This window comes from Gallinula chloropus (assembly GCF_964237585.1).
Source record: "Gallinula chloropus genome assembly, chromosome: 3".
Classification (NCBI taxonomy): domain Eukaryota; kingdom Metazoa; phylum Chordata; class Aves; order Gruiformes; family Rallidae; genus Gallinula; species Gallinula chloropus.
In genome coordinates, this window is record NC_140087.1 from 95716842 (window position 1) to 95742933 (window position 26092).

The following is a 26092-nucleotide window of genomic DNA, read 5'->3' on the forward strand; positions in this document are numbered from 1 at the left end:
TTGTGGTTATAAGTTTGAAGATGAACATAATGTTCTTAGGAAGCATCTTTTGGTATGGTAGCTGTGAATTTCTTGAGGATCTCTTAATTTCCTGCATTAGCTTTAGAAACTTGTGCTTGTATTCACTGAACATCTTTGGCTTGTTTAGTACTAGTAAAAGTTGTCTAATGACTAGATCATTTATACCCATGTTGTTTTAGATTTTTCTTAGGTTTGTACTAGTGTAGGAATATATTTGGTTTGTGAGTTCTGTCTCAGCTCTCTTAGGTTTCCGACGGGTAATTTATACATAGGTGACTACTAGTTGGTCACAGTGGCCACTGGTTGGTAGCCTTAGTTTTGGCACATACCGTTTTAATGTGCTAAACATCTCATAAACATTTTATTTTCTTTCACAGAGTTCATATTTTTTGTTCATCTAATGTTCATCCCAGGTGTTTGGGCTCATTTGATAGCATTTCAATGGTTGTGTTATCCTCACATTCTTACACTGATTTAATCTTTGTTTTCCTTCTCACTTATCTATGCATAAAATGTGACCTAGGCACAGCTTAGTACCTCTTTGCTGTTAAGATGTATTTCATTATGAAAAGCATTGGGCAAGTAAGGCACCTTTGAATTGAGGGGCCTGGTTGCTCAAGGGAGTACCCAATGTACACAAATCTCTGTTCCATTTTGTCAAAGTAACTACAAGAATTTTAATGATGCATCAAGAATAGAAAAATAATGGTTATCACCCGTATCTCTGAAAATTACCTCTCTTGTCAGCATTGTACTTTCTACACTCTGGGGTCCCTGTGGCTGACTGCAGGTGCTGCAAACCCACTCAGCTCCGCTGTGTGAACTCTCCTCACATATACACCATCCCCTTTATTCTTCTTCCTGGAGTGAGAATAACTAGTTTAAAATCAGGAGTCGATGGATAGCTAAGCTCTTTTAGCTTTGCATTGTACTCTGCTAAAAACTGTTGCATCATCTATTCTCATCCACCTTACCCATTCTCAAATTGTTCCTTTTTTTTTCTTTTTTTTTTGGGGGGAGGGGAGGGAGTTCTGTTTCTCCACTGATGTGACCTAGGACCTCAAAGCTTCTTAACTCCAGAACAGATACCACCAAGAAATTGTATGCATTCTGATTTACTTGTTACCTGATAGTTCACTTGTTACTTTTGCTACAAGCAGTGCTGCAGACAACATCTTGATTTTTGCATTTATGTCCAGATTAAAAATTAATGGGTTTGCATTTGTCAAACTGCATGCTCATTATTTCTCTTCTGTAGAAGTGGCCATTGATCTTATGAATAATTCTTTGGTAGCAGCAGCACTGTGATTATCATCTTTGTCTAGTCTCTGAGCTATGCTTTTATTAGCAAAGTCTTGCAAGATAGGAAATCCACTGCAGTTCTCATATTGTTCTTCAAGTACCCATTGTTTCTTTTCATAGCTGTATTTCTTACATTATAGGAAGTTCTGTGTATTGTATTGATGAAATTTATCTCTGTGATCTACACAATTCCTGCTGCCGGTTTCTCTTCTATTATTCTTGGATATTTTGTTCTTTCAATTTTATGAGGATGCCTTTTTATTCATCAATCTGGACTGTATAATTTTGTTTGCTGTGCAAACTCTATTTGTTCTTTCATGTTCCTTCCAGTAGTTTTATTCAAGCATTTTACCTGGGTTTCCATCCAGAAATCTGTTCTCTGACAGCCCACATCCTTTTAAAATGGTTAGGATGCCTTCTGATCCAGAGATAGTTCATCACTTTTCCCGGCCTTTATTTTCTTATTGCTCACGTTTCACTTTTGCAGAGGTTGGTACTCCTCAAATTTCTGCTAGAGTTTTATAATTTATTTTCCCTGCTTTGGTCAACTGGAAATTATAAAGCACAGGACATGTTTCAAAATACCTGTTATCTTTTATGAGGGAGTGGGATGGGCAAACGTAAGTGCCATGTGATAGACACACTCTGAGACAACAGATGAGGATGAAGGAAGCCTGAAGGAAGCACATAGTGTGAAGGTAGCTGGGTTTGGGTATGGAATACAGTACCTTTGGTCTTGAGAGATGAAGGGAACTGGTATACAGAAGGGAGTGGAAGAGAATGAGGACAAGGAGGCACTTGTCTTTTAAGGGTGCTGCCCATTTCCTCTTCTGTGGTCAACCTATAGTGGAGTTAAACATCATCAGCATACAGTAAATAGAAATCTTTGCATTGACTTGAGGGTCAGTATTGAGAGAGATTGCCATCACTTCTGGATCAGCCCAGAGAATCTATTCCATTCATTTTATAAATCAGAACTGATCCAGTCCCAGGTTTGTTGCTTTTTTTCCCCCTAATATCCAGTACTTAAGACTTCACTGCATTTTGTTTGTTTTCAGGGTAGTTCTCTACAGTGAATCCATCAGGCTTTCAATGCCCATTATCTTTCCTTGCAATTCACTTCATGAATACATGAGTAGGCTTAAGCGGTTACAATTCCCACGCTATGGCCGTGGCCAAATCACAGGACTGTTGGGTAGACCCTGGCCAAGGCTGTGCAAGCTGAACAGGGTCTGGAAAACTGGATGTCATGTGGAAAATCACAGAACAAAAAAAGCTATGGGAACCTGACAAAAGTTACAGACAGCACCAGTAGGAAGAGCTGGACCTCACAGGTGGTTAAAGCAGTATTATATGAGAAAGAGACAAAGTCCACAGGTGTCGTGATGTTCTCCCCCCAACCTTCTGCTTGAGCAATAACCACTGGTGGTGGTCATAAAGGCTGCACCCAGCCTAAGTTGGACTCTTGGGAGACAGATAACAGCACAATAGCCAAGGACTATCTTGCACAATAACCCAGATGTCTTGTTTCACAGCTGAGCAGGTGTCAGCCAAAATACACATGGCATGCAAATTTTATTATGAGTCAGTCATATTCCATAAGTAGTGGACAGTCCATGGCCCTTTGAGATCTCCTGCACAGCAGTGGGCTGCCTGCCAGGATTTCCCTTTCAGTAGGGATGCCTCCCAAGGTTACTCCTCAATGCTGAGAGAATTGTTAACGTGCCCTAAAAATACTCATAGAATGCTTTTGGTTAGAAGGGACCTCAAAGATCATCTAGTTCCACCTCCCGCCCCGCCATGGGCAGGGACACCATCATTAAGATGATGTTGCCCAAAGCCCTATCTAATCTGACCTCAAACGTCTCCAGGGATGGGACTTCCATCACCATCACAAACATAACCACATCCATTTGGGAAGCAAAGCTTGCTATAGTGCTTACAGGGTCTATAAATTCTTAATCTTCTATATTTTTTCCCAAAGTGATTTAAATTCTTCTCTATCAACACACATACTTGCAATAAAAGAAGCTTTTTCCTGACATTTTACCCTGTTGTGGGAAGAGGTACTGTGTGAAAATTCCAAAAGCTGCAATCAATTTTTTTTTCCAGAAAAATGAAAAGTACTGTAACATCTCATAATAGACTGTTTCATTATGCACTGGTCCTTAAAGACATTTCGATGAGATTTCAGTGATAAGCTAAAATGTCAAAGATACTCTAACGGTAAAGATAAAAATATTCTGCCATCTGTGGTGCTTAATTTTTAGATTTTAGTTGAAAACAATCTTGTCAATTTTGAACTTTTAAAATAAAATCATTAATCCCATTGAGTTATGATTTTATCATCATAAAATCATGCACAATGTTGACTTAGGGAGTCAGATCTTGGGCTCTGAAGCTAAAAGATGTAACCATTGTGTATTCAGTAAAAAGTCAGAAAGTCCTTGGAGGTGGATCTTTTACTGTTGATAAAAAGAAATGTATCTGTATCGCTTGAAGTGTAGCACCATGCAAATAATTGTAGTGTCAAGCAATGTTGTAAATCAGGCAAGGCTAAAATAAGTGAATTGAATGCAGGATTAAATAAGCAAAGCAAATAAGAATTGTAATCTATTGTCACAATGTTTATATCTTAGATATCTAAATGTTCATGAGGTATTATTTTAGTATATACTAAAAAGCTATAATTTCTTCGCAAAGTTTAAGTGAATTAGTTTACTGCTTCTTCCATGATTATGTTTTCCATCTACAAAATGCAGATATACATACGTATTTTCTACAAAATTACATTTTTCAGAATATTTTTGAAGATTGAGTTTTCAATTTACCATTTCTTCAGCATTACTTATTCCTATCTTGTGTAGTAATGACATAAATTTTTCATTATGTTGTCATAGCCAATGCTATTACCATGATCACTATTTTAAACCTTAGCTTTTTATGCAGAGGCAACTGCTATGAATGTGTATTACAATTTACATTCAGTATCTCACAACCTCGTATAAGAAACTGGATTGACGTTTCAGAACATTAACATAAAGTAGGATTATTGGGCTTATATTATAGCTGGAAAACTAGGACCTAAAGATTGTCAAGACAAATCTAGGTGAGGAGAATCAACGTTTTAACCAGTGTACACTAGAATGCATAGGTACCATATATCAGAACCGGGGCTGAAACTCAGACCTCATGCCTCAAATAGGAGTACTAGGGCATGCTTTCCTTTGGGGGAAAAAATAGGCAGCCTGCAGATGTTCACTAAATGATTTAAAGACTTTAATAAACAATAGCATTTGCTAAAGTGCTCCAAAATGGATAAATGGATTTTTCTGGTTTGTTTGTTTGTGTTTTTTGGAGCGTTTTTTTGTGAACAGCTAAGATTCAGATTACTGCAGATTCTCCATTATGGATTTAATATTTCAGTACTTCTGTTCTATTTAGCATTTTTTCACTGTGCTGATGCTTAAAATCTGTTGTAGATTATAATTATGCTGGTTTTACCATTCAAACACTCAAAATTGATTTTTAAATTTTTAAGTGGCTTGTATTAGACTTTTATTTCTCAAAGGGTTTAGAAGCCTGCTTATATTATGTCCTTTTGTCATGTTCTCTGTAAATGCTAAATCAGTGCGAAATTAATAGATTTCCAGTTCTAAAAAACAAAAACCCACCCTTTTTCCATAGGAGGAAGAACTAAGGAAAAGTGGAGAAGCCAAATACGCGCACTTGAGTGATGAGCTTCACGTATTAATTGAAGTGTTTGCTCCACCTGGGGAAGCGTATTCTCGCATGAGTCATGCCTTGGAAGAAATAAAAAAGTTCCTCGTTCCCGTAAGTGGCATAGAGCTTTCTTCTGTGACTGGTGATGGGTTTGCTGCATTGAATTTGTGCCTTCTTTAAGTACCTATAGCTCAAGGGGGAAAAAAAATAAAAGTTTTTAAATATTCATCTCACATTCTTTCATCTCAGGGAGGTGAAACAGGCCATTAATTGTCACAGTTGATCCCCTGATATATTTTCTATATGTTTTATTATTTCCATTTGTCATTGTTACTTGTTTTCCTTCCTCGTTTTTTTTGGAAGAAAGGGTAGATTACTTTTTTTTTCTGGTTGCAGACTTTAGTCATTAGTATCTGAGTACACTTACAAAATTTTTAAATATCTAAGTCTGTAAACATTTTTTGTATAGTAATGATTTACCTAAATATCTGGTTAATGAAGTTAATTAATATCTTGTGGAACAAACAGCATGAGCAAAACATTCCTCACATGTTTCTGTTCAGACAGCTTGTCATGAATCAGTCCATAGTTTATCAATCCTCCTTCAACTCGGGGAATGCAGAAACATATTCTCAAGCTGGGAACCTTTTCAGTTCAATTTATACTAAATATATCACTCCATGAAATACTTTGCTTTTTGTCTATTGATTTTCCATCAATCTCTCTGAAATATATTTTCTCCACATTTATACAGTATTCCATGATATTTTCATACTAAAAATTTCTCCTAGAATTTAAACATATGCATACTTAATACTAAGTAAAAGTTGCTTTATGTAGTACTAGAATTACATAGGTTATCATCTGAGGTCTATCCTGAGACTGTTTGGTACCCTCAAATGTTCAGAACTTGCATTCCTTAAAAAAAAGATACAATGGGAACTTGTTTCTATTTGTGGTTAAAAAAATGAAGTGGAACTGTTCACATCCCTTGATAAAAACGGACGGATTCAATATATATATTTATTATGGGTAATACAAAGCCAAGAGCAGAGATGTTCAGTGAGGCATACATGTATTTTCATGGCAGAACTTAACATTTTATTTGGTTGGGGCTTCTTGGAGGGACAAAGGAGAATACATTAGAAGTACAATGTTTAAATACAGTATTTAAAATATTCAGCTAAACATTTTTTTAGGAATACGAAATAAATAACTTAAGATTTTTAAAAATAAACACTTGGATTAAAGTTTATTGACACCAAGTAAGTGCCTATAAAGGAGCTACATTTTCTATGGGTTAACTCTTGTCTTTCTGATTCTCTGTTTCCATCCCACTATTATGCTTCCAGTTTGGGAACACTGGTAATAAAATACTACTTCAAATTCTGGGAAAGCATTATTTTCATGAATTCTTGCCCTGTGTTGAACATACCATAAGAGAGACAAATTAGGTCAGTCCCATAATGCTGGCAACATAATGTGGAATAACATTATGGCAGCAAGTTAATGCTGAAGATCTGCCAAGCCATAACACTGAAAGAAAATTTATAGTTAACACGTTCCTGAAAAGTCTGGAGTGTTAAAGATAAAAATGGTTACAGGGCAAATTACAAAGACTTCCAGTCTCTGTCCTTTGGATAACCCTATTTCCACTTGTTTATGACTTTGCCAAATTTCAATTTGTTTTTTAAGTGTCTTGGCTTAATCTGAGAGAGAGGTAATTTTCTTCCTAGTAGCTAGTATAGTGCTGTGTTTTGGTTTAGGATGAGAATAATGTTGGAACACAGGGACGTTTTAGGTGGTTTGCACGAAGTCAGGGACTTTCCAGCTGCTCATACAGCCCTACCAGCTGGTACAAGGTGCACAAGAATCTGGGAGGGGACACAGCCAGGACAACTGACCCAAACTGGACGATGTCATATGATATCATGTTCAGTATATAAGCCTGAGGGAAGCTGGCCAAGGGAGTGCCATAACTTGGGGACTGACTGGGCATTGGTCAGTGGGCTGTGAGCAGTTGTTCTGTGCGTAACTTTTTTTGGTGGTATTATTATTAATACTACTACTACTATTTCCACTTCCTTTTCTGTCCTGTTAAACTAGTTTTATCTCAATGTATGAGGGTTTGGGGTTTTTTTTCTGATTCTCTCCACGTTGCCACTGAAGGGGAAATGGGGAGGGGGGAACAAATTACTTTGTTGTGTTTAGCTGCCTGCTGCGTTAAACCACAACAGTAAGAGGTTCCCATTTAAAGTTATCTTGTATGTCCTCTCCATTCTGGAAGAGAGCTCCTGCACTATTGCAGGACACAGTGATGATGGTACCCGTTGCTATGCCCCCTGAATTTTAACATCCGTTGCATATTCTGTCCAGCCGAAGAAAATCTGTTCTGGGTGAATAGGGAAAGGAAAGCAGTGTGTGTTGAGAGTGGTGTTAAAATTTGGGGCATGTTGCTGTTGTAAATATTCAGCATCTGTGCAAGCATATATTTTGTGTGTCACATTATTTATTGGTAAGGATTATGTGTATTTTCCAGCACAAGTAAAATAGCTACACTGGAGGAAATACAAAAAACAGGTTCTTTGTTAACAGATTTTGAACTTGGTTGGCAGTGGTACTAATCACTCCAAACAAGTAACAGTTGTATTTTATGGCTTGTTTGCTAGTTTTATCCTCTCTGCTTCATTTCAGATTTATAACAATTTACAAAGCAATTATTAACTGGCTGTTTGCAACTTGTGTCAAGGGGTTTGCATTCAAAAGGCTTGCACTAGATAATTTCCTTTTGGTTCCCTATTTACAGCATCTCTTGAATATTTTTATGATATCTTGTTTTTTATAAGACCTGATTTATTGCAGCATTGAATACTAGAATTGCATGATAGGGATGAAAGCAGCAGAAACTAACAGTTTTATTTATGCCAAATCAAGGATGTAATAAACTATTCAAATGAGTTTTCACATTCCTTATGAATTTTGTGAAGTTTAAGTGAAATGTTGCCCTCAGAAATTACACTCATTGTGTCGCTAAGATGGAAGAATGTTTTTATACTTTGTCCATAAGTTTTAATGAGACTGAATTTTAAAATAAGTGCCTGGAAAATGTAATAACAGAAGAAAAGAAAAATGTAGAATAGGACTGAGGAAAAAATAATTGAGCTTCTGTTAACCAAAGCAAAGTTTTAATGAATAAAAGTACTTTTGATTTCAATGTGATTACTTATTTTCACCTTTGACCTCACCCATGAATAGTATCTAAATTTTTACTAGTGAAGACTTCACCTCCAAGTCAGAGTTAGAAACTAAGTACTGCTGTTCACTCCAGTAGTTCCACACGTTAACGTGTTTCAAAGCTGCTGGCAGCTCAGCCTCAGGTGGTGCATTGGGATCCCTCCAACAGGCATTTCAGTGAACGACCGAACCCCCAACGTCTGTGGCTGTCGGTAGTTTGATGACTGACATGCTTTTAGAGTCAAGCTGCTTCATTTACTGTCTGCTGCTGCCACTGTACCAATGGCTTGACGTCTGTGTGGGAGCTGCCATCGAGACATTGCTAACTGGTGGATAAGATTTATTTTGCAGCTGCCTTTGCCAGATCTTTTGTAGGCTTTAGGCAAAACATTGGCTTATGGGGGGGGGGGGGGGGGTGTGTGTCTTATATCCAATTATAACCTGGGTATTGTGGTCCCTTTTATTTTGATATCACTCTCAAAAAAGAATATTTGAATATAATTTAAATAAGACAGATCAAAGCTGAAGTAAATAGGATTAATACTTTGGAGTTTTGAAACACAACTGCCTGGTCCCTTTTTTTTTTCTCCAACCTAGTAAAAATAAAAAATAAAATGTGCTCCACCAAGTCAAGGTTTTATGGTGAAGATAAATTTGAAACTGATGTTAATATAATATGAGTTATCTAATATAAGCTATATGGAAAGTGCAAGCAGTAGGGATGCTTAGGAGGATGACATGTTTTGCAAATTCACCTCTGTGGTCAACACAGACTCTCTATAGTCCATAGGTATCTGACTGCCAAGTATTTCCAACTCCAAACTGCCAGGGACCTAGGTTTGGGTGAGGAATGCAAGGCTGATACTCTGTCTTAGTGCCTCAGGATTGGTTGCAGGGTCCATGAACTAGAAGGAGAGATGTTTAAAATGGCCAAAGTGAGGGAAGGGGTATAGATTCAACCACTGCTGATTTTTAACACGTTCATAGCTATTAAATGCTGTGAAAATTTCTTCACCATTCTTCTGATTTGCATCCAAACATGCAAATACATTTTCTGAACAAGCTATGATTTCCATATAGAAAAGGGCTCTACCATCTTTAGGACTTCTGCACTTCCTAACACATGCAAAATCTTTTTCTGATAACAGTTTTTATCCCCTTAAGCAGAGCATTTTTATTTGACACGGTTAGCATCCCTTGGGATAAGGAGGGAAGTAGTTACCAATCATTCGTTTTATGTGTGAGTGTTCTGTAATAGGGAGCTATTATGTAGAGGGCAGGTTGCAGCTGCAGTGACACAACCACTTTAAAAAGATTGTTTACAACTGTGCAGTCAGGTGATCAGAAATTGAACCAATTACCACTGTAAGAGCTGCTGTTCAACTTATTTGCATACATTTTTCTTAGGCACTTGTATCTGCTTTAAATTGAGGCGTATTGGCACCACTCAAGGGTTGGGGATAAACACATGGTTATTTAAAGCAGTCCATTTGATGGACAATAGCACAGGATTATCTGCCTCTATACCTTGCTATTTTCTGAGGGTGTTTATCAGATCAGATCAGGTCAGATTCCTTTATTAGGAACTAGTGTGATGAGGCAGCAGATGAATGCAGGTTTTTATGTTGTGAATTCAGGCTACAAGGTCTTTCAGACTTTCTTGTAGATGCCTAAATCTCTTACTGAGTAGGTAACTTCACTACTTTTATCTCACCTTGCTACATATCATTGATTAAAATAATTTTTACCAATCATCTAAGAGGAATAAGGATTCTCACTGATCCAGCTTCCAGCATCGGCTCTCCAGTCTTCCTAACTAAAGATGGAAAATTACTGAGGAAGAAGAACCTTTCAGTCAAATACAAGTTAAGAAAAAATGAAAAAATTGAGATTTGGGGGGAATGGAAAACAAGCTTCAATACCAGTTTGTTTCAGTGGGAACAATTAAATAATCTTCAAGTTTAATCCCTTGAAGGTCTTTAGCTAATGTTTCAAAATAAATTGTTTTTACTTAAAACGTAGATTTACACTCTATATAGTGACTCATATATACTACAGACAAAAGTTACTAGTGATCTAACATGTTGTGCTGGATATATTGTATTATATACAGCACACAGTAACAGTTTTTTGTCAAAACACAGTTTTGACAGGTTTATAACAAGTATGTGCAAGTATATGAAATTTATTTTGCACATTTTTATTAGTACTCTGAATTTCTTCTGTGATATAAAATCTCTATTTACCTACCTTTTCACACTCTGTAGTTTTGTAATCTTAGTTTTGTTCTCAATAAGCTATATTACTGGTGGGTGGATTCAGTCTTTTTATATTCTTCCAAAGAATCTCAACAAGCAAAATATTTACCTAGCTATGACAGTGAGCAGTGTCATAACTCTACCTCTAGAAGAGACATCTTTCATAGCTCTCAAAGTAAATAATTTATACTTGCATATCCTGCACAGATGCTTGTTAATTACTACAGTAACTATTTAAAAACTTTGATAAAGAAATTATTTGAACTGTTGTTTCAGTTGTGCTGGGTTCTGTTCTTACCAGTGTACAACATCTCTGGTTATTTCACGTGTGAGTTTTGGTAAGGAAGACAATTTCAGATATTCTGCCAAGGCCTAAAATGTCATAGAGCTTTACCTCTTCACAAATTTATTTTTCCTGAACTCTACTTATCAAATCAAATTATTATAAAGATGTTGAAGCAGAAGTGTACTCAAGAGAGTTGTCGTAACTTGTGGATTGCAATTCTTGACTTTGTAAAAAGTTTGGAGTTTTTTTAAACTATGATATTGCCTTACTGAGCAGCTGCATTTGCATAGTTTAAATCACTCATTGTGAGTTGGATGAAAATAGCCCTGAAGCTTCTTTCAAAGTGCAGGTTCGGGGGTGTAGATGTACACTAAAATGGCCTTTTTAATTGAGAAGTAAACTCCAGTATTTCTCAACTGATCGAATTTTTATGTCGTTACTGATATACAGTATAGACTACTGTTTCTTTCTGCTGTGAAGCTATAAAATGGATAGTGACACAAAAAGGAAATAGTTCCTCAAATTTCTTTAAATTTGTGTCCTGATGAGCGGGTTGCCTGTTGGCATTCCAGACCAACAAGTATCTTTTGCCTAGGCCTAGCTCCCCAGCAGCCCCAAGGTGGTATATGTTCTTCAGAGCCTCGTGTGCTTTAGGGGTTCATACTCGCACTCTGAGGGGATTAAGACCTCTTTAGGTATGCCAGAAACATATTTAGTCTGTGAAAGAAATCCCTTGGTGATCTCTCTCTGACATGTGGAGGAATCAATATAAAAGGCACAGACCTATTGCTTGAGCCAGCCATTTGTTTTGCCATTCAGATTAACCGGAGTCATTAACCTGATCGGGGATTTTACACTGACGATTAATCTGAGCATGCTATTGAGGCATGGCTGTAGTTTAAAGAAATATTTACAACTTCCTTGATGAGACTGTATTCATCAGCAATTTTATAGGCTTTTCTTCCTGCTTCCTTTTGCTAGGGTGTAGGTTTCTCACCAGTGGCAGATCATAAGCAATTATTTGAGTGTGGGTGATAAAATTCATGCAGAGAAATTTGAATCCTATGGTACCGCTTCATGTTTCTTAATAGCAGGTCTGTAATACGTAGCAAGAGGCTGGCTGTGGTATTGCACATTAGACTGTACAAACCTCTTCACCTCAGAGGGACCACTAGACCCTCCTACACATCTGGCATTTCATTTAAGAGCTCTGTGCGTGAGTACAAATTTGGCCAATTATCTCATCAATAAAGGTTGGGAATGTGACCCAGTGAAGAGGCCTTCGTGGTCTGAAAACCAAATTCCATGTGATGCTGTATAAATATAGGCATGAGAAGTGTATCTGAGATAATTGTTTTTCATGCAAAGAAGTCTTCATAATGATGGGGTGGAAAAGTAAGACGGGCAAGATGTTGTTTCTTAAGTCTTTCCATCATATATACTACACTTTTTTTTAAACTCATCATTATAAACAAAGAAAAGGACACTACTGGTGCTGTAAGACTGAAAGCAAGCAGATGAGTTATTTGTTTTGGCTCTCTCAATGAACTGGTTTGTGGCTTAGCCAGGTGACTTTATCTCTGTTTCTCTCATTTCAGCAAAATGACAATGGGATTTTTGAGGTTTAATTAATTTGTGGAGGTAGACACAAATAAATTTAAAAAAAAAAAAGTTCCTGCTTTAATTCAGCAGTGTACGGGCTTAGCGTCAGGGTTTTTTTCAATGTACCACTCTTCCTGCTTGCACTGATTCTATGTTTTCTGAATGGCAATTTTAAAAAATCCAGGGCATCTTTCTTGAGTGATAATACCTAATTTAGAGCTATTTACTTCACAGAACCACAGAATCACAAGGTTGGAAAAGACCTTTGAAGATCATAAAGTCCAACCATTCCCATCCTAAGCTAAACCATGTCCCTAAGTACCTCATCAACCCTTTCTTTGAATGCATCCAGAGAAGGTGACTCAACCACATCCCTGGGCAGCCTGTTCCAGGCCCTGACAACTCTTTCAGTAAAAAAATTGTTTCTAATATCCAATCTAAACCTGCCCTGGCACAGCTTCATGCCATTTCCCCTTGTCCCATCTCCTGTCACCTGGCTGAAGAGACCATCGCCCACCACTCTACAACCTCCCTTCAGGTAGCTGTAAGTGGTGATAAGGTCTCCCCTCAGCCTTCCTTTTCTCCAGGCTAAACAGCTCCATCTCCCTCAGCTGCTCCTCATAGGATTTTCCCTCCAGCCCCTTCACCATCCTGGTTGCCCTTCTCTGCACTCACTCAAGGACCTCAATGTCCTTCCTATGGTGAGGAGCCCAGAACTGGACACAGTACTCGAGGTGTGGCCTCACCAATGCCGAGTACAGGGGCACAATCATTTCCCTAGACCTACTGGCCACACTGTTTTTGATACAAGCCAGGGTGCCATTGGCCTTCTTGGCTGGCTGGGCACACTGCTGGCTCATATTCAGCCTGCAGTCCTAGTTTAGTGTCATCTGCAAACTTACTGAGGGAACATTCAATCCCTTCATCCAGGTCATTGATAAAGATGTTGAACAAGACTGGACCCAGGACTGAGCCCTGGGGGATGCCACTCGTGACTGGCCTCCAGCTGGATTTGGTTCCATTCACCACCACCCTTTGGGCCCGTCCATGCAGCCAGTTTTTAACCCAGCTGAGGGTCCATCTGTCTAGGTCAGTGGCAGCCAGTTTCTCAGTCAGAATGCTGTGAGAAACCGTGTCAAAGGCTTTACTGAAGTCCAGGTAGACCACATCCACAGCCTTCCCCTTGTCCATTAAGCAGGTCAGCATTTTAATGTTTATGAATATTTAAGTTTAATTCTTTTCATATGCATTATTTTTCATTTATCAATGCTCAATATTTTTCTGCCAGTTTTATTTCTAATAATTGAGTATAATGAGATCTTTCAGCAATTCTTTGCAGTAACCTTTAGGTTTTATTGTCCTAAATAACTTTAAATGAAATTCTGTAATGTCACTATTCATAATATATAATTTATAAACATGATGAGCCAAACAGATTTTTTTTAATCACTTAGAAAACTCTTTCCCTCAGAAAACAGAAAATTATAAAAATGGCTCAGCTATTCTTAATATTCTTTCTCCTATAATCAAAGAGATAATTATTGATCAAGATGGTGCTCTCACTTTTTGACAACTTCTGGTGTGGCTGTTTTTATGTTCAACTGTGGAGATCTTTAAAAGGGATGTCTCATTTGCCTTTTTCCATGCAGTATGACATTTTCAATAATTATCTGTATGAAGGATAAAGGTACATTCATCTAGAGAATGGACAAGATCAGTACTGACACCCTGAATACAATCAGTACCTGCAAACATGGGAAGGTTTCAGTAAGTAAATGATATATGCGTGTCCTTATGGCAAGGAGTAATATGACAAAACTTTATTGGCGTGAGAGGTTCTTAAAAGAAAATATCAAGTTCAGGTATCAAGTTGAAAAGATATGTTGGTTGACTATGAAAACAACTTTCTACAAGAAAACCAGTAACTTTAATTTAATACAGCTTTGGTTCAGCCTCAGTGATGAAGAGGTGGCAAGAATTTATTAACAACCATTGTATAAACATACAGAAAAGATACAGAAGACGGATTAATAGCAATTAAATTTCTAAAGTAAAAATTCCATATTTACTTGAATAGTTGTGAAGGAAATACGTGGTCAGCAATGCAGTGATAATGCAGATGAGTTTGTCATCAGAAATAAAAGGAATCCTAAGAAAGACTCCAGTGCCTGGAGGTGATAACTTTATCAATAACATTAATGATGCATAAAAGAGCGGAATGTTCCATAAATATCATTTGTGTAGCTGGGAAAATAGAGGATGCTGCAGTGGTATCGTACCAAAATTATGCAATTCTTTGCAGTAACTAGTACAGTAATGTTAATTTTAAGAAAACCTGTTTAGAAAAATGTCACAAAACAGGAGAAGAGAAGTTATGTGAGCAGCAGAGCTAATGCATGCTGATTTCTAATGATTTGTATCTTGTGTTTGGATTTTGGGGAGTCAGGTAAGGGGTGAGTTCTATGCCTGAAACTTTTATGCATTCCAGACGTTGACAACTTTATTTTTTGGATAGGTTTTTTTGGTTGACCTTATTGTGGGCATTTGCCCTTCAGTAAGGGCATTAAGAGTATCTTCCTTACCCTTCTGGTTGAGTGCATTCATGAAACTGGAAAGGATTGACTGTTTTAGGACTTCTGGACATCTGTCAGATACAGCTGGAGATGACCAGTGAGTCAAAAGTTAATTGGGTTGGAATGACAAGTAGTGGAATAGAAATGTGGCCAGTGAAATTAAAATTTGCGGTAGCAGCATGAGTGCGTGATGACTGTGCTGGGAGCAGCCTGACACCAGCACCAGGACTTCACTGGATACTTGGGAAGCATCACTACCTATTAAAAAAAGAAAAAAAAGGAATTTGATAAAAATAAATTTGTCAACCAAGGACAAATTTGTTTAATTTGTTGATAAAATTAATTGCATTAGTGACATCTGATACTCCTTTAAAAATCTGTCACTTGTATGATGAAAGCAACAGAGCTCAAAACTTCTTAATAAGCAAGCTTCCCTAACTAGGTGTGTCTACACCAGTTTTCTTAAGGAGTTCGTATGTGAAACTGCTTTGTCTGTCAAAACGGTTTTTTGTATCAGATTTTGGAGATAAGCATTTCGATATTAGATCATTTCAGCATATTCCTCTCTCAACACAGCAGGGGCCTTTGGGTGAGACCTACAGAAGGGCACAGGTGGTGCAATACTTAGATCCTGTAGCAAAGTCTGTACTTATTAAGCAGGTGAAGAGACGTCTTGTCTGAGAGTGGTACCTCAAAGTGCATCCCCAGCCATCAGCCCACCTACGCTGACATGCAAAAAATGCTGAGAATTGGCATGCATTTTATATCCTGCATCCCTGCTAGGTTTAGACACTTCAGTATAGAAACATCAAGATGAGAGACATCCCTCCAAATAAAGTATGTGTAAAACTAGAAACACATTTTAATAAGAGAGGAATCAATTTCTGAGCTGCCCACAGCCCACTGGCTACAAAAGGAAAAGGTTAGTGATTTAGGTTAAAACCAAATTAAACTCTCATAGGTGCATAAGCCTTTTTTAATTGATAGTCTATATGAAGACTCTTTCTGAAGAGTCACGTGATGACATTGGAGTCTAGTGATCAGTTTAGTTCAGAGCTGACTGAAGACCTTAGGGAGGAGTGAGGGAGTCTGGTACTCAGAGTTGTAAATGGGAGTCAGTTGGGAACCATGGGACTGAATCCCACTAGTGAATAGATGCAGGAGCTCATTCAGAGATGAAGGCTAAGGATGGATGACCAAGTGCATGCTCAAGAAGGCCCCATCCTTGGAGATATTCAAGGTCAGGCTTGATGGGGTTCTGAGCAACCTGATCTAGTGAAGATGTCCCTGCTTATTGCTGATTGGGTGGACTAGATGTCCTTCCAACCTAACACATTGTATGAAGAAATATCTCATATTTCCTATTTAAGTGACTTGAGCATAATTCCTGTCTACCTACTTGTTTGCCATTTTCTCTCAGCTGTTTGGAAACTCTTTGGTGCGTGCAGTTTATTTTCACACTTCTTAACAATCTAAACATGGAAAAAATCGGAACCATCTCCTTTAGACATGCTGGAACAGGATTTGTGTCTGTTGGACACTAATTCAACTTCAGCATATTTTCCTTGGCTACAGAGCTTGTGAATGACCTGGGAAGTAACAACTCAGTTACAGCACTGCTGAAAATCAGAGTTTTTAGGGCCAGATTGGAGGAAGTGAGAATTTTTTGGAAGCAGACAGTGTGACAGGCTAGGCAGGATCTGCGTCTATTTCTGATTAAGGCACATACTTACATTTCTGTTTCTAACAGAAATACTTACCAGAGAGTTAGCCTGAGGAGGACCATATAAGAAGGAACTGAAAACAAAGGAAAGTCCTTATTTTCCAGAATTTTTCTTCTGTTTTTTTTCTTCAGTTTTATAAATTGTATTAAAATCCAAAAGTATTAAACAATAGTTGGCCCCAGGGTCTTAATTAGGCTCTAAGATTAGGGTTAAATGAATGGACATACACTCTGTGAGAATTGTGAGTGGGGCAGCTAGCGGGGAGACACAGATCAGAAGGTGATTTTATTTTCCAACCAGAGAGGGCTTCAAAAGGTCATGGAGAACTTTGCAGAGAAAAAGACAGTATCACTTTTAGAGTGAAAATAGCTGTTTATGATTTTAATTATTTGCTTTACATCATTGTTATGTTTCAGGAAGTGAATAAATAATGTTTTGCCCTAAAGATACTGTTTGTGAGCTGTTTTAATCTAGTCACAAGTTCACAGCCTGTAGGATTTCTTTAGGTGCCAATCACATGGGGGCCACTGAGTTAAAAACAGATAGGAAAAATTTCAGCAAGAGGTGTAAAATAACAGTAGCTACAGCACGTTCAGAAAACTATTCTCTCACAGGGGCTAAGAACATCCCATCAATGTCAAAAAGGGCAATTGCATATGTAACATGGTGCTAAATTATACGATAAACAGCTATAACCTCTGTCCAGTCAATATCTTTAAATCAATCAGTAAAAATTGGTGACAGGAACCAATGCTAAATTAAACAAAGATTTTGCTGTGATTTTGATTGAGATTTCTTTTCTGCCTATAAACACATCAGAAAGACAGATTGTGCCTTGAGTATTGGCTGGTCTACACTTTTCCATGTATCTTGCTTTGAAAAGCACTTAACAGATTTACGTCAGTCTGTAAAGCAAACTGCATCCAGGGTAGGAGCCTGCATTCCAAACTGAGAGCAGGTGCAGCTAAAAGCAGAGGTGATAAAACGCTCAGAAAAATATTTGTGCAATGGGAATCCTAACAGTCTGCTTCACTACCACATATTCAGTGTGGTACAGTGGGTGATTCATGTCATAAAATGGGATGAGTCCCTGATATGCCATTGCATACCTGCATGAGACCGTGGTTTAACTGATCTCCATCTGTCTCTCAAACAGCCTGAGTATGTTGGAGTATGTTTAAAGAGATCTCCGGTTTAATTTGGCTAATCAGTCTCCACTTGGAGCTCAAGTTTTCGCATGGTCAGAAATCATATTTTCTGCTGGAATGCCAAAGCCTGTTTTGTTTTGTTGTGCAATCATGTATTGCAATATCACTTTAAAAAATTTTCTCCTGTCTCACATTTAAAACTAAGCAGCTGAGTCATATCCTTAATATCAAAATGGCAGAAAACCAAAATCCAAATGTTTTTTTTCTGCCAACCCTTAGCCTGTTTCTATGTAAATTACTGTATCCAGGGGCCATAGTCAAAGGCTATTTATACAGTATATCAATTAAATTCTGACTTGTACTTCAGCCCTTTAATCAGTTCTCAGCTAGGAAGTTATTTTATGTAGTTTTAGGCCAGAGGGAACAGAAAATCTGCACTGAGCGTGTGTATATTATTATATATTATTATGGTGTATGTATTGTGCTCCATATAATGATATACATTGCTGTACTTATTAGAAAGTTTATTGCTATAATATAGTGTAGTCCATTACTATATAATGTTAGGCTGTTAAATTTCATCCAGCTACCCTTGTACTGAGACCACCAGATTCAATTGTGCGTCCTGCTCTCAGGTCATGCAGCCGCTCTGCACAAACACACTGCTGCTGCTGCAGGTGAGGAAAACTACCAGAATGAGCAGCTGAGGACTTTATGGAAAAATTAATTTCTCCAACCAGTCTAAGACTGAGAATCGGGAAGGGAGGGAGAATCCATTTTCCATACTAAACCTGGCAGTTTTCTTTCTATGTGCAGGAATAAAGTACTATGTGATGCACTCAAGAGGTTCTCACTCCTGACGTAAACTGACTGGTGTCCAGTCTCAAAGGGTGGTGGGTGTCTTGCAGCTCACAAGTATTTCTAGGGAAAACAGTTATAAAGGTAGGAAAGGATGCATCTGCTCGGTATCGTGTGGGGGTCAGAAACCTTCTTAACCCTTCTGAGTGACTTACACACATCTTCTTTAGGCATGTATTGATCATGCTAGGAATAGCCTAGGCAGTTCTCTGTCCCCAGAACTTGTGAATAAGAATGAATGCATGGATTTGTGGATTCTGAAACTGGTAAGCATGATTATTCCCTTTGAGCCCCAGCCCACACAGGCAGTAGAATTTCTTCTGAAAACTGTACTGAATGTGTGTTTCAGAAAGATATCAAATCTCACTTAAAGCACTCCAGGTGATCTGGAGTATATAATTTTATCTGACTGTCAAAAAACTCTTTTTTCAGGGTTGGAGTTTTTTGCCCTTAAATTCAGTTCCAGTCATCATGTCTGTGTCTTTGCCATATTAAAAACACCTCCTCTTCTCCTAAGATATCGCTTCTTCCTTTGGGAGTCCAGAGAGAGAGAGAACGAGGGGGTGTCAAAGAAATCAGACATTTTCTCAAACCAGTTCTTCAGTAAACAGAATATTGTTGGTAAGCTTCATTTCATACGGCTTCTTTTTTGTTTGACTCTCATGGCAGCTCTTGAATCCTGACCCTGTAGTGAGAAGAGCTATGTAGATTTCTGATAGTAATTTAGCTTCACATTTTTACCACCTAGTAGTTTACAAAGCAATACCAAAAAAGATTTCTTATAATTGTCCAAATAGCAAGAATATTCAATAACATTGAGCCATGAAGTGATGTCTCTGCATTTTGATTTCTCTCAAATAATAACAATTTAAAAAACCAATACCGCGATATACCACAAAACATTCAGTGTAATCCCTGCTAATTCCATCTCCATTTTAAATCAGAACATTAAGTAGTAAGAAGTCCAGCAGAGGTGCTTGATCTGGAAATGACTGAGTGCAGTGGAGGTAGTCTTGTATCCTGTTCTATTAAAAAGGTAAAACTTTCTATCCACATCAAGCAAGAGAAATAAAACCTCAATTTTCATTGCAAATACAGAAATGAAACGACTTAAATGTCTTGGTGTTTTCTGTAACACTGTTTACAACTTCTTCTGGAAACATAACTCTCTGACCTACTTTGTGGAGTGGAGGAGTATTGAAGGGAGTAATCATGTTTCCAAACACCTGTGTGTTGCCCGTACTGTTCAGTCTTTCACAGGTATCTTTTGTTTTCAGAAATCACAGAAATCACAGAATTATCAAGGTTGGAAAAGACCTAAAAGATCATCCAGTCCAACCATTCACCTATTACTACTAGCTCCCACTAAACCATGTCCCTCAATACAACGTCCAGTCTTTCCTTGAACAGTCCCCTGTGTTTAAAAAATGCTCGTTCATCCTTCTTCCTATCATTTTTAAGTTGTTTTTATTCTGAAATGTGCATTTAACCTGAATAGTTTATTGCCCAGTGCTGCCTTTTAGTATCTGTGGAATTTGGCTTATGTGGGCAGTCTGCAGGATGCTTGTCAACAGCTCCCAGCTTTCTACAACATTTCTGGCCGCAGATGCACATTCTCAGGCAGGTATGCCAAGAGCAACTCAAGTTTCAAAAAGGTGACTCTTCTAAAATGTGGAATGTACACAGTATTCCTGATAAAAAATTACAGAAAACATATCAAGATCAGTGTGTACCTAGACATCAACTAGTTTTGAAGTTGAGCCTACACTCTGTCAGGATTGTTTCACTGCTCTATATTGAATTCAGACTGTTCTTTAAGCAACTACAACTTACTCTGTTTTAGCAACATAATAGTTTTGCTTCGGTTGAATGTTATGGTATTTCATGGGTATACCCAAGATCAAGTCAGTCTCATTATAGATTTTTTCTTCCCATGTAGTAAGAGCTGAAGCTTAAGGAACATTTTGTTTTCTTGCACACCTATGCTTCATCCTTTGCCTGAAGAAAGCTCTAACTTCTGTTTTCCGAATCTTCTGTTGTGAATACTGCCCATGCAGTAAATTACCATCTCTTTGGATCTTTTGTGTGCTTTGTTTTGGGTACCATGACATAGTGAGTGCCAGTTGCTAGGTCCCACCAGTGAGATCCTCCCTGAGATCCTCTAAGCTGCCCACATACAAGGCATAAAAAAATGGAGAAAATAAAAATAACAGGATGGGAAAGTGAAAGAGAAAGCAAGGGAAATAAAGAAAAAATAATTTAAATTAATAAAAATGTTTTTAAAACATGATGAAGAGTAATAAAAAGATAACTATCTGTGACTGCAGCATCTATAAAAATTTAGGTGCCTTAAATTTTGTTTACATTTTCAGGAAAAGTAGCTATTAAATGAAGTGTAGACAAAAATATTTGTAATTATTTTAATTATGAAAAATTAATTCCAAAGTCTATGAGAAAACAATGCTTTTTAATATTGTGTATTTTTATATTTTCCATTTACGTGCGTTGGAAGCATTTCACAAGAGGGCATATGAAACCACTGGCAAACTCCACACAAAAAATTACCATTGCCATTGATGTATTAAGCCTTGCATGTTTTTTATTTCAAAAAGAAATTATGATCAATTATTACAGCATGCTCACTGTTTTGATGGAATATTAATAGCTTTAATTTCACTGAGATTGACAGACCAACTGGGGTCCAATTTCCCATTTGAATTTTCACTTGTTGCTATTAAAAAAAAACCTATTTAAAAACAGTACTTGCAAAGATGTTGTGAGAAGGCCAGCATGATATCATCACATTTTCGTGCTCATCGGTTGAGAACTAACTAGACCCCAAAACACACCACCACTAAACACACAGAGTCTTTACTGTATTTTCTCAAATGGAGGTCAGGGTATTTGGGGGAGGATTAGAACAGCAGGGTTGGTGAAAAGTCAGGAAATAGCATTGTTGGCAGAAAAGATCAAACACACAATAGAAAATACCAGATGACTCAGAGAAAAAGGCACTAAGTTACATTGTTTTATTTCTTGCCATAGACATCAATACTAAATGGAATCAGATCAGTTTTACTCTGAAGAAAATTGTAGTCACAGAGTTCTTATCAGAAATAAGATGGTAGTTAGTCATGAACAAAGCTTTCAGGGGGAATAAAGTTAGTCATGTATACAGACGCTTTATAGCTGGTGGGAGTTGAGGAATAAATGTCAATTTTATTCACCACAATGCTAGCACCTAACTTTTCTTTCAGCAGTTTGTCTCATAGTATGTTAACTATCCAAAAGTTAACAACTGAAAGAGTATTACTAGAAGAATTGAGTAAGGGACTGCTAATGGTTGTGCTAGAGCAGAGAAGCATAAAAGCTCTGGAGAAAGTATTTTTCTTTCTTGAAGAATGGTGTTAACCCTGTGGGCACATATTTATATACAGACCTACACACACAAATACATTCACTCCTACAAAACTCAAAGTCACCAGCTGGTCTGGGCCCTTCTCACTATTTTATGCTCCAGAACACAGGGGTTGGAAGGGTCCTCAAAAGATTATCGGGTCCAACCCCCCTGCCAAACAGGCTCCCTAGCTCATATAAGAAGTGCATTAATTCCTCTGAGGTAATTTCATCAACTATCCATCCCAGAACACTTCTATTGATAATCTGGGCGTACCTACGTAAGATAGGTGCATACAATTATGCACTTAAATGTCATAACTGTAATGATCTCAGCAGGGTAAAGACCGAAAAATAATATAAAAAAATAAACACCAAGTTCATGGCCAAAATTTGCCCCAAGAATAATAAGGGTGGATCTGATATGTGAGCATTTGAGCATATGAGGATGGTTGGAAGTGATGTGCAAGAGTTTTTGAAGATTTAGCCATTGACAAGGACTAGATCATTTCTTCTGGAGTGATGGAACATTTGCAAGTGCAAAGGCAGAATATGGGGATCTCAGTGCACCCAAAGGTGCTGACACTGAAACCAGATAAAAAGAATTGCTAGCATAGAGCTCATGTTCCCAGGGCTGTTCCTGTTCTTCCCAATGACACTTTAACGGAAGCTCTCTATGCAATCCTGGTAATGAGGAGTACAGCCTGTGGCTTTCTTCTCACAGTGATACACTTTTACAATTTGGAGACCTGTGACTTTGATGATCCAAACCAAAAGATCTTACTATGCAATTTGATGATGTTCTAATAACATCTGTCTTCCAGTGAGATTTATTTATTTAATTCTATCAACCAAAAGAGTAGGGAAAAAAATCTCCAAACCCTGATGCTAATAAAATGTGCTTCTCTCCATAATTTCACACTATTACAGGGTGTCTGGAGGCTTTGTCATCCAAGAGGATGGAGACAGAGGGGTGGCAATTAGGTAGCCAGCTGTCCAGGGTATTTATTTGGAAAAGGTTGTGCAGTACTTGAGGACAAGCTCAGTTTAAGTCAAACTCAAGGAGCAGGAACTCTTGACAAAGTTCATTGGAAATTAAATATTTGTGGACTCGGTTATGTGTTTGCAATTCTGAACAACTAAGGCCATAAAGCAATGCAATAGCTCAGAAGTTTTATCCGCCCCAGATAGAAGGTGGCCAGCTGGCTTCTACTTGCATCTTTTTAGGACATCTGCAAATAAACAACTGTAAACATTGCTCACCAATGCAGAATTGCTTGAGAGATTTTCCTAGGCCACTGCAGGTTGGGGGGGATGGTGGATACAAAAGTTTAAAGCAAGGTGGAAATGTTTTGTATGTCAAAGGAGAGGGTTTGGAGTACTGCAATAGATAGATGAAAGGCAAACCAGGATGTGCTCACACTTGTCAGAGGAAAGAAGAAAATATTACAATATAATTGCTAGAGATTCCTGCTTCAAAATGGGTCCGCAACAATTAAGCTAGGATGATACAGGAATGCTTAGGTAGGTAATCAAGGAAATTACAGTGAGTACTTTTCAGCAGAAACAGACCTTAATAACGTTGCCATTTACTTGGTTTTGGAGAACAGGAGATGAACCTACCTTGTGAGTTAGTATGGATTTCTTCATCAGTGTCTTGGAACTGCTTCAGTTCTGATTCCTCCTCCTCTTGGGAGTGACAGTTTGAATACAAGGTCTTCTCAGAAGTCCCCTTTTAATCTCTGTTGTGTTTTCATATGAATTTATTCTTCCTCAGGTCTTCCGTAGGGGTCTTTTTGAAGAATAAGAGAGGATATGAAGGGCTCGCTGCATTCTTGGACCAGTAATTTTGGCTTCTTTTGTTGAGCCTGGGAAAAATAGGAAGAAAATGTGCAATCCCAAACACTGTAATGCAGTTTAAAGGCCCTTGGTGACACACATAGTCTGTTGAAACTGGACAAGAAGGAGAATAACAAGAAGGAGAAACTTTGACCTACCAAAGTTTCTGATGCAGTGTGTAGAGTTCCACTGGGTACAGATTCCTCTGGTAAGTGTTAACAGCGTGAGACCCTGTGATTATGCAGTGCAAGACTTTCCTGCTTTTGTGTTGGATCTTTATGGTGGACTGTGTATAGAAGGAGAGGATTTTCAGGTTTATGTGTATCAATAAGGGATAAAGGTGACTACATTGTGTATCTGGACAGATGTCATAGCACTGATAAACAGCCCAGAAGTCAGGGATCTATTACAGTAATTTCTTCATGCTTTGAAGAGCACTCGTGCTCAGAGAAGCAGTCAACATTACAAAGAACAAATCTGCAGATGGAGACAAGATCCCCTGCAAGGCTTTAGATCTTCTAGGGCTGAGATATTTTAGTGGAGAGTAACTAGTTGAATTAAAATTAGAGAAGCAATTTATTTTCTTCAAGGTTAAGTTAGAAAAGATGGAGCCTGACGCTGCCATAAAGTGTTGATGTTAATAAAAAGAACTCTCTTTCTCTCATTACTTTGATAGGGTTTGCTTAGGTACATTCTCCTTTTTTAAAATTGCTAGTTAAATTTATACATTGTAAGGCCATAAATACAAATTAGTGAACAGCTGAACAGTCTCTTTTCCAGTTAAAAAGTACGAGTTGGAGGTTTTGTCCTCAGGAAATTTCTGAGAGTACTGCTAATGGCATTTCGTTTTCATGAAGTTCATGTGTCTGAGGTCGGGAACAGGATCCTATTTCCTCTCTTCCCAAAAATGTCCCTGCCAAGCAATAGGGTACTTTATAGGAAAGGAAGTAGAAACCTCTCCTCTCACACACTTCCCCTCAACACCAAAATAGTTTACATAGGTCCTGTTTTAAAAGACCTAGACCTTGAAGCCAGACAGTGGCATTGTAATGCACTACCTCAAATTGTAGGACTACACTTTCCAAAGGGATGTGAGAAACATCTTCTAGAAGATGATTGGGCAATACAGAATTGTCCAAATACTCAAATGTCCCAAATAAATGAATATTGTAAGAATAGTGTTTCCCTTTATTTACAAGGATATTTAAGGTTATCAATAATTTAAAATTGTGTATTAGCAACAGGTCATTAGTGAATCAAGTAAGAGGTAACAATTGTCTTTTTAACTAGATTCTAACATTGATTAAATATTGAAACTTTACTCTTAATAATTTCATTAATTATTGTGATAAATACACATTGCATTGTATACATTTTTAGATAGTTGGTGATCATTTTACCGTTTTTCCCTCTACTTTCCATTATTAGTTCATATGCTTCAGGTAAAGATGGAGTTGATGTGAAAGCTTGCCTAATTTACTAAGTCTTTATCATCTTTATCCTTTTTTTTTTTAATTTTAAAGGAAGCATTCTGCTATTATATAGTAAGGGGGAAAGTAGCAAGGTATTTATATTTCACCTGTTTCCTTAGAGAAACAGAGCTTGTTTCAGAAACATTAAAATAAAAAAAATTTCAAAGAAATTGGAGGAGTACAGGTTTTAAAGATGTTGCCTACAAGCCATGTGAAAAATTGGTTTCTCATTCAAGAGGAGCCTCAAAATAGTATTTTCAAGGAAAAGCTCAACTTTAACCTTTTGAGATAAACATTGCAGTTTGTGCATTTTAGCTTTGCCAAACAATATCTTTTAGCAATAGTAAATCTGTGATACTGTCTTATGAGCCTAATAGCCAAGGCAGTTGAATCACACTTGAAGTACAAAAGCAAGCTCAATAGGATGTGGGCTGATGGCTTGGGAGGGACCTGTGGCAATGCAGCCAGTGTGTTGGGGAAGGGCGGCCAATGGGAGACTCCAGGGCCAAGGATGTGGGAGTGCTACCTTGGGGCTTTTATGGTGAAGTTTCACATGGAAGTCAGCAAGGATGGATTTAGTTCAGCAAAACTCCATGAGTAGCAGAGGAAACCAAGTCCTATGTTTATTTTGTTGGAAGGAAAAATGAAGATTGCTT

General features: G+C 37.8%; 1 protein-coding gene across 1 annotated transcript in view; it reads left to right on the plus strand.

The window, feature by feature from the left end:
• KHDRBS2 (KH RNA binding domain containing, signal transduction associated 2) overlaps positions 1-26092 on the plus strand; it is a gene marked incomplete at both ends in the record, with an annotated part of 379366 nt that overhangs the window by 211054 nt on the left and 142220 nt on the right. Inside the window, one exon of the mRNA XM_084261753.1 lies at positions 5011-5157. Within this exon, the coding sequence (XP_084117879.1) occupies positions 5011-5157 (147 nt within the window). The remainder of the gene's footprint in view (positions 1-5010; positions 5158-26092) is intronic.